The sequence below is a fragment of the Orycteropus afer genome, unplaced genomic scaffold (genome assembly GCF_000298275.1).
Source record: "Orycteropus afer afer isolate SDZICR_OR568_19922 unplaced genomic scaffold, OryAfe1.0 scaffold00080, whole genome shotgun sequence".
Lineage (NCBI taxonomy): Eukaryota > Metazoa > Chordata > Mammalia > Tubulidentata > Orycteropodidae > Orycteropus > Orycteropus afer.
Window position 1 is genome coordinate 9,779,404 of NW_006921667.1, and position 13,720 is coordinate 9,793,123.

A 13,720-nucleotide genomic window follows, 5' to 3' on the forward strand; every position below is an offset into this window, starting at 1 on the left:
GTGCAGTGTGACAAAGCCCAGCCTCGGGGCTGAGTCCCCCATCAGAGTGACAAGGGTGTGTGTGTGCTGCAAAGGCTCACACTCACATTGTGAGCAGAATCTCCTGGCCTTGGGGCACAGGCTTGCACCCTCCAGGCCGAGGCTGGCAGAGCTGGGGCTCTAGCAAGTAGCTTGCCACCTCTGTGAGGCTGCCAGCCCCTCTCCTCAGCTGCATGTGAGGAACAGGCAGAGGGCAGGCTGCAGCCCACATCCACACGCACCTCAAGATGGCTCCACTAATACCATCTTGCCAAAGGAAGCTGGCAGTTCCCAAACATGGTGGCCTGACAGTGTTGGGCCAAGGGAAGTACCTTTGTTCAACAACCCCTGCCTCCAAGTGGACCCTCTGCCCAAGCTAGAGAGAGGCTGCAGAGATGAAAAGGTAAAATCAATAGTTTCTGGTCCCAGCTGCCATCCTGGTGCATGGTCCCCCAGGCAGCACTTGTCCCAAGCAGGGTCTGACCCCAGGCAGCACTTATCCCTAAGCAGGGTCCATCTCATGAATGCCACAGTGTTTGCCTGGGGATGGCACACTCACATTGGGGGACTTCAGGCACCTCCAGTCAGTGAGGGGGCGAGAACCTGGGCCTGGGGAGCACCAATGGTGGAAGGAGGCAGGGTCTCGAATTGGTTGCTCCTAACAGGGGAGGTGCTCAAGGTTCAAGCTGCAGGCATGACACTTTATTATATAAAAACACTTTCCCCAAAGCTGTGCTTCTGGTCCTCTCTCGAAAGGGGCAGAAAGCCACTGGGCCTGCAATGCCAGGTGGGGCAGCAGCAGAGGCCCTCAGCAGAGGACACTTTAGGGCAAGGAGGGCCCCAAGATGCCCTGTGAGTCCACAGGCCCCGTGTCATAGCCCAGTTTTCTCATGTCCTTGGTGACCACATTGAAGAGGAGGGTGATGAAGCCCTGTGAGCGGACCCGCGTCACTGGTGAGAGAAGGAGGCATGTCAGCAAGGCCAGGCCATGGGAGCCTTAGGTAACTTCCCAGCCTCAGTACTCACTTCTGTATGGTGGGGTAATAGTGTCTGGCCTCTGTCCCTCAGGGTGATGAAGGGGCTGCAGTGGGGATGGGGAAGACCATGCCATACCCTCTGTACCCAACCTGGAAGATGCCCTGGGGAAATTCCTTTGTCATGGCAGGCACGCTATCTGCGAGGCAGTGCCCAGGGCTCAGGGTCAAGGGTTACTCGCAGGATCAATAGTCGGGGAGGGGCCGCCAGTCTCGGTCTGAGAAAAAAGGGGCAAGGTACTTGGGTTTCTTTCAGGTCTACACTCACCAAATGGAGCTTCGTTGTGACGTCGCCCAGGGTGTTTGGATGTTCTGGCACTAACCCCCAGATACCTACCCCTGGCATTCACACACCATCTGTTCCTGGGACCATCTAGCCTATGACCATGCTCCAACATGCCTATGTGTGTTTGTGTGTGTGTCAAGCTTTACCTTCTCTGCCTTCACCTTGAGCCACCACCTTGGGGTCTGTGTACTCGGGCCGCCGTCCCATGAACCAGCTGGGAAAACAAGACACACTAGGGTGAGCAGGGTCCCCGGCCTGTCTTAGAAACCAGCACTGTGGCCCCCAGCTTGCCCACACCTACCTTTTCTGCCAGTCTGAAAGGGAAGCCTCGGCACCAGAGAGGTAGCACCCCTTGTCTGGGTCAATCAGAAATGGGGGCCTGGTGGGATCCTACCAGGACTGCGGTGTACCAAAGCCCTGCACTCCAGCCCCACTACTCTTCCTCTGCAGCCCTACCCCTTGACCAACCCTAGACCCCCTATCCTCCTCCTAGGCCCTCCTCTCGCCCTTCTCCAGCTTCCTCACCATACCCTCCCTGTGGATTCACTGGATGCTGAGGGAGGGGGTCAGGCTTGGTCTGAACCCAGATGCAAAACCCTTGAAGGTGACTGAAGCTTAGGCAGAAGGACAAGAGGAGGGGGTCCTAGGGGCAGGGTGCCACTTTCTGGACTGCAGTTCATCCTAACAGGTCAGCAGGGGGAGATCTGAGTTTGGCTCTGGGCTCCCCACCTCTGCCTCTATAGTGTAAGACCCAGACAAGTCATTTCCCATCTCTGAACTTCAATGTTTTTCTCACTGTGAAATGGGGAAATGATGGTGCCTGCCCCATGGGGCTATGAAGTGAAGGTCCTCTATAACCTGTCACATAAAGCACCAGCCTCACCACTTAAGATTCTTGCCTTGGATACCCCTGCCTGTGACTGGCTTGTGATCACAAACATGATCAGTGGTCACAGATATGATTATGTCACATCACCTGTCACCATCATACTCTAGGGGCCAAGGCCAGCCAGTTGGGGGTGGGCTCATTTAGTGCCTGCTTACAGAGGCTCAGGGCGGGTCCAGCATGGCCAACTATACGCAGGCTTGGGAAGACAAGGCCTGTTCCAAGGGTAATGCCACACCTTCAGTATACTCACTTGAGCCAATAATAATAATAAAACAGAAGCACCAGTCCCAGCCCAGTGAGTCAGGAAGATGTAGGCCTGGTCCCAGAGTGGCCTCCTTGCCTGCCCAGAGCTGTTCTTGTGCTGCCAGGGCCTCTGAGGTGAACAGTGCCATCCAGCACAAGGGCTGCTGGGCTCCCGGAAATGCCTTTTGGTGCCTCTGTGCACCCCTCTGGACCCTGTCCTACTGTGGGGACAGCTCCCCAGAAGCAGCAGCAAGCTCCCTCCAGCAGGCCAGTGGCTCCCCTCGGAAGAGAGGCAGCCTAGATGGCTCCAGGGGGAATTGGAGCAGGGCCAGAGGCATCCTGGACCCTAGGACAGTGCACTTTGTTTGCACCCTGCTGCCAAGCATCCCTGTCTGACAGAGATTGGGAGGCAGTAGAATCCCAGAGGTGGTTCCCAGTGTCACTCTTCAACCATCCCACCCCACCTAGCATGGCCTGGGGTGGCTCTTTGCTCACTTGCCTGAACAACTTCTTCTGCCAGCACCATCCAGATGGGAAGTGAGGAGCTAGCCCTGGCTTCTGCTGAGGAGAGGTGAGCTCCCAGAAGCCCATGCCCAACCCAAACTCAGGACTGTACACAGTGTGGTGACCACTGTTGGGGCATTCTCATGGGGTCCCAGTCTCCTAAGGAGAGAGAGGGTGAGACAGGGGCCTAGGTTCCCACCAGGAGCTGTGCATCTCAGAAGGGAGCTAGACCCTGGTTCCACAAGCTATATGTGACCTGGGTGGTCATACCCTCTCTGTGCCACAATCTCTTCAGCTGCCAGCATCCACCTTGCAGGGCTGAGATGAAGACTAAGGCTGGCAGAACAATCACATAGCCTGGCAGACCCAAGTGCTCAACCCTGGAGCTACCCTCTTCACTAGCATTTCCAATTCTCCTTGAGTCTGCGAAGACTGGGCTGTGAAAGACCACTTTCCGGGAAGGGCTCCAGGCAGAGAGCAGCATATGCCTGCAGCAGGAAGGAGCCTGTGTGCTAAAGAACTGCAGGCAAGCAGCAAGCAGGGCATGGGCCACAAGGGCAGTGGAGGGCAACAATGCTGCTGAGTATAGGTACCCAGGATGGAACTGATGGCTTGCAGCAGGGGAAGGGCATGGCCTAACTTGTTTTTCTTGCCATGGAAAGACTAAACTGGAGGAACTGTAGTGGGCTGAATTATGGCCTCCAGGTCCTAATCCCTACAACCTTTGAATGTGACCTTATTTGTAAAAAGGGTCTTTGGAGGTATGCTTAAGGATCCAGACATGGGGAGATGATCCTGGATTACCCAAGTAGGCTCTAAGTGTAATCACAAGTGTCTTTATAAGGGGGAGGCAAAGGGAGATTTGGTACACCCAGGAGGTGGCCATGTGATGACAGATGCAGAAATGGAAGTGTTGTGGCTACAAATCAAGGACCACCTGTAGCTACCAGAAGCTAGGAGACAAGGAAAGTGTCTCCCCTAGAGCCTTTGGAAGGAATGTGGTCTTGCTGACACATTCCATATTTTGGCCCACTGATAATGATTTTTGGACTTCTGGCCTCCAGAACTGTGAGATAATAAGACATTAACACTGTGGTAGTTTATTCCAGTGGCCACAGGAAACTCATACGGGGCCAGGAGTGGATGTGGGCATGCCAGTCAGGCTGAGGACTGGACTGGAAGGAAGAAGGGTGTGGAGAAAAGCGAGCTGCTGAAGATGAAGTGTGGGGAGAAGGACTAAGCCCTCAGGGTGCCAGAGAGTGGGGAGAAGAGCTTGGACATGCAGGTTCCAGTATGATTCTCATCGTACAGAAGCAGCTGTGTGGACTCTGCTGCTCAATTTGACATACTTCCCACTTTTTAGCAGATGGTGCCCATTACACTGTCCTCCTGAATCAGACTTTTTTCAGTGTGGTACCCACACCCACATGCTTTGTCCAGAAAGATCCCTTTCGAAGGGCTTGCTAGGGCCCTGGCACCAAACTGCTGTCTACCAGGCACAAGCAAATCCCACTGTTATGTTGTGAGGGCTCACTTTTCTGTCTGCGGAACCCTTTCCTCAGTAAGGTCTCATGTGTGCCCAAACGTCTCTACTTGGAGCCATGAGATGTGGGGCAAAGGTGGAAACTCCAGACAGAATGGGTGAGACTAACAAAAAAACAAAAACCCACCAAACTCACTACCACTGAGTCGAGTCCAGCTCATAGGTACCCCTCCTTGGGTTTTCGAGGCAGTATCTCTACAGAAGTAGATTGCCCAATCTTCTTTCTGAGGAGTGGTGGTGGATTTGAACCTCCAAGCCTTCTGGTTAGCAGTCAAATGCCTTAGGCACTACACCACTAGAGCCCTTTCCCAACCCAATCCTCTGCACACATCATCCTACTGCCTCCCTGACAGCCCTGGGGGGTGAGCGTCATCCTTTCCAGCTTACAGGGCAGGACAGTCTAGCCAGGACACCTGGTTTCTTCTGGCCAAAGGCATCCCAGACACTTGAGCTGAGGCTAGTAGGGATACTGCTGTCCCTCCCTTCCCAGGCTTCAGGTCTCTGTGGGGCTATTCTCAGTGCTTTCCTTCTGTACTCCCCAAATCTTGCCCTGCTGTGCCTGGCCCTAGAGGGCCCTCTCTCCCTGGTCTTGGCTGTGGATGGAGAGCCAAGGCCCATTCTGTCTGGACTGTTGGAGAGCTGAGCTGATGGAACCCAGCTGGCCCTCCAAACATCTCTTTGGATGTGTTAAGAGGTGACAGGCTTTTAGCTTAATCTTCCTCCACTCCCCCGTCCCTGGAGCATTCACAACAAGCCCTTGTGGCCTGCTGCTCCTGCCTGTTCCTCTGACTCCCTGCCCAACATGCCCTGCTTACCACACCTGAGCTGCACTGGCCTCCTTGCTATTCCTGACATGCCAAGTACACTCTCTCCTTTGCACATGCTGTTCTCTATGCCTGCAATGTTCTTCTCCAAGATCTTCCCATGGCTGGCCCCTTAACTGTTTTAATGTTTGCCCACATATTACCTCCTCCTAGAGCTTGCGACCTTGGCCAGTTCTCTGAGCCTCATTCTCCTAATCAGTAAAAGCTAATCATAGGGCTTAATTATTAAGTAAAAATGTTTCTATGTGTTCATTAAAAGGTACAGTGGGCCATCTGGGAAATGAGGGCAACAGAACCCACCTTATCCTGTTGTGAGGAATGGATAAATTACAACATGGAAAGCATGCTGAGCAAGGTAAGACATCTTGTAATTGATCAAAGTTACCTACTATAAGGATTACTGTTTTATGTTTTTTTTTTTTTCCTCAGACTGCTATCTCCTCTTGTTTCCTACCTTTTTAATGTTACATTATGTTGTGAGCAGTTTCCCATCTGTTCAATTGGACATAGAGAAAGGGCTCAAGAGTAAGACTCCATGACTGGTGGGTACCTTGCTGACTCCGCAGGATCTGTCTCCATGATGAGGCTATGTGACACATAATGAGTGTAATGTGACAGCCATCCACCACTCCACTTAAATCAGAAGGAGGGACTGCAGTAGGATACAAGACTCACCTTGTAAACTTTTGCAGTTTAGAAGTTGATTCTGGGACAAACATGGGGATGGTCCTTTTGTGCCTAAAACAAATGTTTTCACAGACAAATGTGGTTCACTAAATGTACTGAGTGACAGAAACATAACAGAACTTTATGAGCCTTCAATGAAGTATAGCAGGGATAGGCATGGGCCTGGGAGGCCTGGCTGAGGCTGGCCAGAGACCCACTCCTACTGCCTGAGGGCTGGCCCTTTGCCCACAGGCTTAGCCCATCTGCATCGGGAGAGGCCTGAGTTCCTTCAAGAGGCAGGAGGATGCTGCAGGCAAAAAATGGGTCTCAGCTCACACTGCACACCTCAGCAAGCCTTGGCCCTTCTTCATGTCTATATCCTCTGCCATCTTCAGGGCCAAATTTGGATGCCCTTCTCCAAGAAGCCCCAGACAATTCCCAGGACCATGCTGTGGTCACCTGTCCCAAAGCCTAGCCCTGGCCTTCACCCCACCCTGGGAGATAACCACTTGCTCGCAGTCTTTGGTCTCACTACCTCTCTACCAGCTCCCTCCCCACTACATTCTGCAATTCCTATTTCAGTAACAATACTCCTCTAAGCTCCCAACACACCACTGTCCCCTCTTCTTCACCCCCTCCTCTGGACATACACCCCATCTTTTAAGGCCAGATGATCAGCCCTTCCTCTGGGCCCCAGGATACTCCATGTCTATAATCTGTTATTATGCTTGTCAAAAAAAAGATGTCTCCCTGTTTTTCTCCATTGCTCTGGGGGCTTCTGTATGCAGCACTGTGTCTTGACATACTTATACCGGTGATGGCTCACAGACCAGGGGGTAAGGGAGTAAATGAAGGAAGTAATTAACTGCTGGGAAACTCTGTTTCTGGATCCAGCCTCCTCTTAGGAATCCTGATGTTCCCTGTGGGGTACTCTGATATTACCTGTCCATCCCACCTCGAGTGTGGAATGCAGCAAGAGCCTTACACCTCCCCCCAAGGTCTCTGTCCAGATGTGGGCTGCTCCCTCCAGCAGCACCTCCTCAGGCTGGGCTGCCAAGCCCCCAGAGATCCCTGAGGGCTCTGTCTGTCTCTGGACAAGCCCTGCTAAGGGACCCTATCTCAAGGCAGGATGACCAAGTGAGAAGAAGGCTGTGGTCTGGGGAGTAAAGACTTACCGACCAGTTGAGAAGGGCACATGCACCACCCCATAGCCCCGGACCACATCATTTCCGAACACGTCTGGTCCGTACACACTGAGCACAATCTGTGGCCCTTGGGAAGGACAAGGTAGGGTCAGCATGTGGAGAAACACTGGGGAGGTGCAGGGTAGATATCAGGGTGTATCCCACAGAGTTGGGGCAGTGAGTTTGATGGAGGGCAGGAGCAGACATGAGAATTCTCCCACCAAAGGCCTCTGCCAACTCTAAGTCAATCAAGGCAGTGGGGAGGGTAAGGAGACCCAGAGCCTGCTGGCCAGGCCTTGCTTTCTTCCTTTTCCTCAGTAACCTGCTGCAACACACCAAAGACACACAGTCAGGGCACTACAACTACAGTAAATGCCTCGTTAGTGCCCACAGTGAGCCAGGACCTGTTCCAGGCCTTAGGAACAAAGCAGACAAGAGCTGCTCCTGGAGTTCCCATCTTGATGAATGCAGTCAGACCTGGGACAAGGGCTCAAGGGTGCACTGCAGGGGCCCTGGAACCAGGAAGATGCCTGCTTTGAAGGTGTCTGTGGGAGAGGTCAGAGAGAAAGTGAAGGCCTTCCTCACATCTTCCTTTAAAATATTAACAATTATGCCTGTTCACTGGAAACAAAGAGGCAGAAAAGTACTTTCACTCTTTAGTTGATCTGCTCCTCTGGATGGGTGGGTTCCTACCCCCATAACAAAGAAGCCCAGAGGGCTCTGAGCACACTGGTGAGCAGGGTGGGTTCTAGGCCCAATCCTGCCTCCCACTACTGATTGACTTCAGGCAACCTACCTTTTTGCTCTTCACACCTGCTTCTTCATTTCTAAAATGGAATTAAGTTAGTTATAACTTGAAAAACACTTGGAATAGTACCCAACACAAAACATGCTATTGTTGTTAAATGCTGTCAAGTCAGCTCTGACTCACAGTGACCCTACAAACAAAAGAATGAAATACTGCCCGGCCATGTGCTATTCTCACAATCCTTACTATACTTGAGCCCGTCGTTAAAACCATTGTGTCAATCCATCTCGTTGAGGGTCTTTCCCCTTCTTCACTGACCCTCCACTTTACCAATCATGATATCCTTCTCCAGGAAATGGTCCCTTCTGACAACATGATCAAAGTAGGTCTGACAAAGTCTGGCCATTCTCACTTCCAAGGAGCATTCTGGCTGTACTTCTTCCAGGATGGATTTGTTTGTTCTTCTGGCAGTCCATGGTACTTTCAGTATCCTTTGCCAACACCACAACTCAAAAGCATCAACTCTTCTTCGGTCTTCCTTATTCACTGTCCAGCTTTCACAGGCATATGAAGCAACTGAAAATACCATGGTGTAGATTAGGTACACCTTTGTCTTCAAAGTGACATCTTTGCTCTTCAACACTTTAAAGAGGTCTTTTGCAGCAGATTTTCCCAGTGGAATATGACATCTGATTTCTTGATTGCTGCTTCCATGAGTGTTGATTGTGGATCCAAGTAAAATGAAATTTTTGAAAACTTCAACCTTTTCTCCATTAGTCATGATACTACTTATTGGTCCAGTTGTGAGGATTTCTGTTTTCTTTATGCTGAGGTGTAATCATACTGTAGACTGTAGTCTTTAATCTTCATCAGTAAGTGATTCAAATGATCTTCACTTTCAGCAAGCAAGGTTGTGTCACCTGCATATCACAGGTTGTTAATGAATCTTCTTCCAATCCTGGTGCCACATTCTTTTTCATATAATTCAGCTTTGTGGATTATTTGCTCAGCATACAGACTGAATAAGTATGGTGAAAGGATACAACCCTGTTGCACGCCCATCCTGATTTTAAACCATGCAGTATCCCCTTGTTCTGTTCGAACAACAGCCTCTTGGTCTATGTACAGGTTCCTCATGAGCACAATTAAGTGCTAGAATTCCCATTCTTCTCAACATTATCCATAATTTGTTAAGATCCACACAATCTAATGCTTTCGCATAGTCAATAAAACACAAGTAAACATCTTTCTGGTATTCTTTGCTTTCAGCCAAGATCCATCTGACATCAGCAATGATATCTCTTGTTCCACATCCTCTTGTGAATCCAGCTTGCATTTCTGGAAGTTCTCTGTCAATATACTGCTGCAACTGTTTTTTAATTATCTTCAGCAAGATTTTAATTACTTGTGATATTAATGATATTGTTAGATAATTTCCACATTCTGTTGGATCGCCTTTCTTTGGAATGGGTACAAATATGGATCTCTTCTAGTCAGTTGGCTAGGTATAGCTGTCTTCCAAATTTCTTGGCATAGACAAGTAAGTGCCTACAGCACAGCATCCATTTGCTGAAACATCTCAGTGGGTATTCCGTCAATGCCTGGAGCCTTGTTTTTTATTTTATTTTATTTGCCAATTCCATGCAGCTTCAACTTCTTCCTTCAATACTGTTGGTTCTTGATCATATGCTACCTCCAACTCCTGAAATAGCTGAACACTGACCATATTTTTTGCACAGTGACTCTGTATATCCCTTCCATCTTCTTTTGATGCTTCCTGCATCATTCAATATTTTACCCATAGATTCTTTCAATATTGCAACTTATGGCTTGAATTTTTTCTTCAGTTCTTTCAGCTTGAGAAATGCTGAGTGCGGTCTTCCCTTTTGGTTTTCTAACTCCAGGTCTTTGCACATTTCATATAATAAATGATCTTATCCTCTCGAGGCTCCCTTCTTCTGTTCAGCTTATTTATCTTGTCATTTCTTCTATTTGTGTTAGCTACTCTCTGTTCAAGAGCAAGTTTCAGAGTCTCTTCTGACATCCATTTTGGTCTTTTCTTCCTTTCCTGTCTTTTTAATAACCATTTGCTTTCTTCATGTATGATTTTCTGGATGTCATCCCACTATTTGCCTGATTTTCAGTCATTGGTGTTCAATGTGTCAAATGTATTCTTCAGATGGTCTCTAAATTCAGGTGGGATAAAATCAAGGTAATATTTTGGCTCTTGGGGACTTCTTTTAATCTTCAGCTTCAATCTGAATTTGCATATGAGCAATTGATGGTCTGCACAGTCAGCTCCTGGACTTGTTTTTGCTGAAGATATTGAGCTTCTCTATCACCTCTTTCCATAGATGTAGTCAATCTAATTCCTGTGTATTTCAACTGGTGAGGTCCAAGTATAGAGCTGCAGTTTATGTTGTTGAAAAAAGGTATTCGTAATGAAGAAGTCATTGATCTTGCAAAATTCCATCATGCAATCTTCAGCATCATTTCTATCACCAAAGCCATATCTTCCAACTATTGGTGATACTTCTTTGTTTTCAATTTTCACATTCTAATCACCAATAATAATTAATACATCATGTTTGGTCAATTTCAGACTGCAGAAGTTGTTTAAAACCTTCAATATCCTTGTCTTTGGCTTTAGTGGTTGGTGTGTAAATTTGAATAGTAGTAGTATTAAATGGTCTTCCTTTTAGGCATATAAATATTGTCCTATCACTGACAACACTGTACTTCAGGATAGATCTTGAAACATTCTTTGTAATGATGAATGCAATGTCAATCCTTGTGTTAGACTGAGTTCTCTAGGAAAACAAAACAAGTAAAGCTTATATATATGTACATATAGAGAAGTTTATCTTAGGAAAATGGCTCACACACTTATAGAAGCTGGCAAGTCCAAAGTTCCTGGAACAAACATCAAGCTGGAGGCTTTTCCACATCAAGCTAGAAGCTTTTTCCGACTCTTGCAGCCACAGGGGCTGAGGAGCTCAAAGCTGGCAGGCAGTACACCGGCTGTTGACTCCAACGAATGATGAATCCAAGATCTCCAGGCTGAATGGTGGATTGTTCACTCACAGACAGTTGTAGGCAGCACAACAGAATCCCGATCCACAGAAGAATGTCTCTTTTCCCAGGATGTCTACAGATACACTGGAAGCAGGCCACACCCCTAGGGAAACTCCCTTTCAACAGATTGCCTGCCCCAAACATAATCATCTGATCCCATCATGGGAATAACCACATCACAACTGCTGAAACCACAAAGAATTGTGGTCCAGCCAAGTTGACACACAGTTCCAACTATCACAATCCTCTTCAATTTGTCATTCCTGGCATAGTAGACCATATGATTGTCTGATGCAAAATGGCCAAAACCAGTCAATTTCACCTCACTAATACCTAGGATACCAATCCTTATGTGTTCCATTTGATTTATGACAACTTCCCATTTTCCTACATTCATACTTCATACGTTCCACATTCAAACAATTAACAGATGTTTGCAGCTGTGTCTTCCCATTTTGAGTTGTGCCCCATCAGCAAATGTCATACTGTGGTGGCTTGTGTGTTGCTGTGAGGCTGGAGGTTATGTCACCAGTATTTCAAAGACCAGCAGGGTCACCATGTTGGACAGGTTTCAGCAGAGCTTCCAGACTAAGACAGACTGGGAAGAAGTCTCATTCACTTCTCAAAGAATAGGTTAGTGAAAACTTTATGAATAGCAATGAAGCACTGTCTGATATATTACTGAAAAACTATGAATAGCCCTGAAATATTGTCTGTCATAGTGCCAGAAGATGAGCCCCTCCAGTCAGAATGCACTCAAAATATGAATGGGGAAGAGCTGCCTCCTCAAAGTAGAGTCGACCTTAATGACATGGATGAAGCAAAGCTTTTGGGACCCCCATTTGTGATGGGGCATGGCTCAAACACAAAATAAGTGCTCAATAAATGTTAGGGAGATACCTGTACCATTCCCATCACTAACCTCCAAAAGGTAACCACTATTCTGAATTTTATGAAACCACTTTCTTATTTTTCTTTAAGAATGTATTGCAAATACTATACTTTAGTTTTTCCCATTGTTTGAACTTCACATGAGTGGAATCATAGGATATATATTTTGTATCTAGCTTCTTTAATTCAACAATGCTTGTGAAAGTCATTCAAGTTGTTTCATGTACAGTAGTTTGTTTATTTGCAATACTGTGTAACATTCCATTGCCTGAATATAAACAAAAACAAAACAAACTTACTGCTGTTGAGTTGATTTCAACCCATAACGACCCCTCCTTGGATTCCCAAGGTGGTATCTCTACCGAAGTAGATTGCCCAGTCTTCCTTCTAAGGAGTGGCTGGTAGGTTTGAACCATCAGTCTTCTGGTTAGCAGTCAAATGCCTTAGGCATTGTCTGAATATACCATAACTTTATTCATTCTAGAGTTGATGGACATACGGATAGTTTCTCCTTTGGGGGTGAATGCAAATGGTGAGGCATGGAGTATTCTTGTACATGTTTCTTGGTAGCCTTGTCCACACATTTCTGTTGAATATATACCCAAGAAGGGAGTTGCATAGGGTATGTATTTGTTCAGTTTCAAAATATAATACCAAACTGTTTTTCAAAGAGCTTGGATCAACCTACAGTCCCACTGGCAGTGTCATGTGAGTTCCCATCAGTCTATGTCCTCACCCAAACTTGGTACTATCAATATTTTTAGGTATTCTAGTGATTGGCAAGGAGCTCTGGTAGCATAGTGCCTAAGGCACTTGACTGCTAACCAGAAGGCTGGTGGTTCAAATCCACCAGCCACTCCTTGGAAAGAAGGTTGGGCAATCTACTTCCATAGTAATACTGCCTCAGAAACCCAAGGAGGGGTCGCTATGAGTCGGGTCCGACTCAACGGCACAGAACAACAACAACAACAACAACAGTGAATGGCAGCTCATTATAGTTTTAATTTGCATTTATTTCTGATTACTAAAATAAAACGTTTTCTTGTTTCTAGGTCACTTGAAAGTTCTCTTTTGTGAAGTGCCTGCTCTAGTCTCTAGCCCATTTTTCCACTGGATGGTCTTTTTCTTATTGAATGATGATGTGTATGTATTCTATGGCTTGTCATTTATCCTTAATGATATCTTTTGATGACTAGAAGTCCTTAATTTTAATGTAGTAAAATTTATTAATCTTCTCTTTTAAGGAGTTCTTTAAAAAATCCTATCCTGATATCATGGAGTTATCTCACCCATGTTATCTTCCTGAGGCTTTAGTATTTTGCATTTTACATTTAGATCTATATATATCCATCTGGAACTCACTTTTGTGTGTGTTTGAGGGAGGGGTCAGGTTCATGATTTTTTCCTGCGTACATCCAGTTGTCTCAGCATCATTTATTGAAAAGACTTTCTTTTCCTTCCTGCTCTTCAAAACCACCTATGTTGTGAATCAACTGTCTATATATGCTTAGGTTTGTCTTGGGTTCTCTGGATCTATTTGTCCATCCTTCTTAAAGACCACAGTGTCTTAATTTTTGTGCTTTATAATTAAAACTCGAGATCTGGTAGAACTTAGAATTTAATGTTATAAAGAGCATGTTTATAAAATACGACTACTGTGGCTCTATAGTAGGTTTTGAGATCTGGGAGTGTGAAGCCTCCTACTTTGTTCTTCTTCTTTTTTTTTTTTTTTATTAGGATTTGGGTGAAGATTTACAGAGTAAATTCACTTTTCATACAGCAGTTCACATATACTTTGTCTCATGTCATTGACCA

At 46.9% G+C, this 13,720-nt stretch overlaps 1 protein-coding gene across 1 annotated transcript in view; it reads right to left on the minus strand.

The window, feature by feature from the left end:
• Nucleotides 1-841: 841 nt before the first annotated feature.
• Nucleotides 842-13,720, minus strand: part of B9D1 (B9 domain containing 1) — a 28,543-nt gene continuing 15,664 nt past the window's right edge. The window contains exons 4-7 of the mRNA XM_042781029.1: nt 7,183-7,279; nt 6,017-6,079; nt 1,485-1,552; nt 842-969 (exon numbers count right to left, since the gene is read on the minus strand). Of these exons, the coding sequence (XP_042636963.1) occupies nt 842-969; nt 1,485-1,552; nt 6,017-6,079; nt 7,183-7,279 (356 nt within the window). The remainder of the gene's footprint in view (nt 970-1,484; nt 1,553-6,016; nt 6,080-7,182; nt 7,280-13,720) is intronic.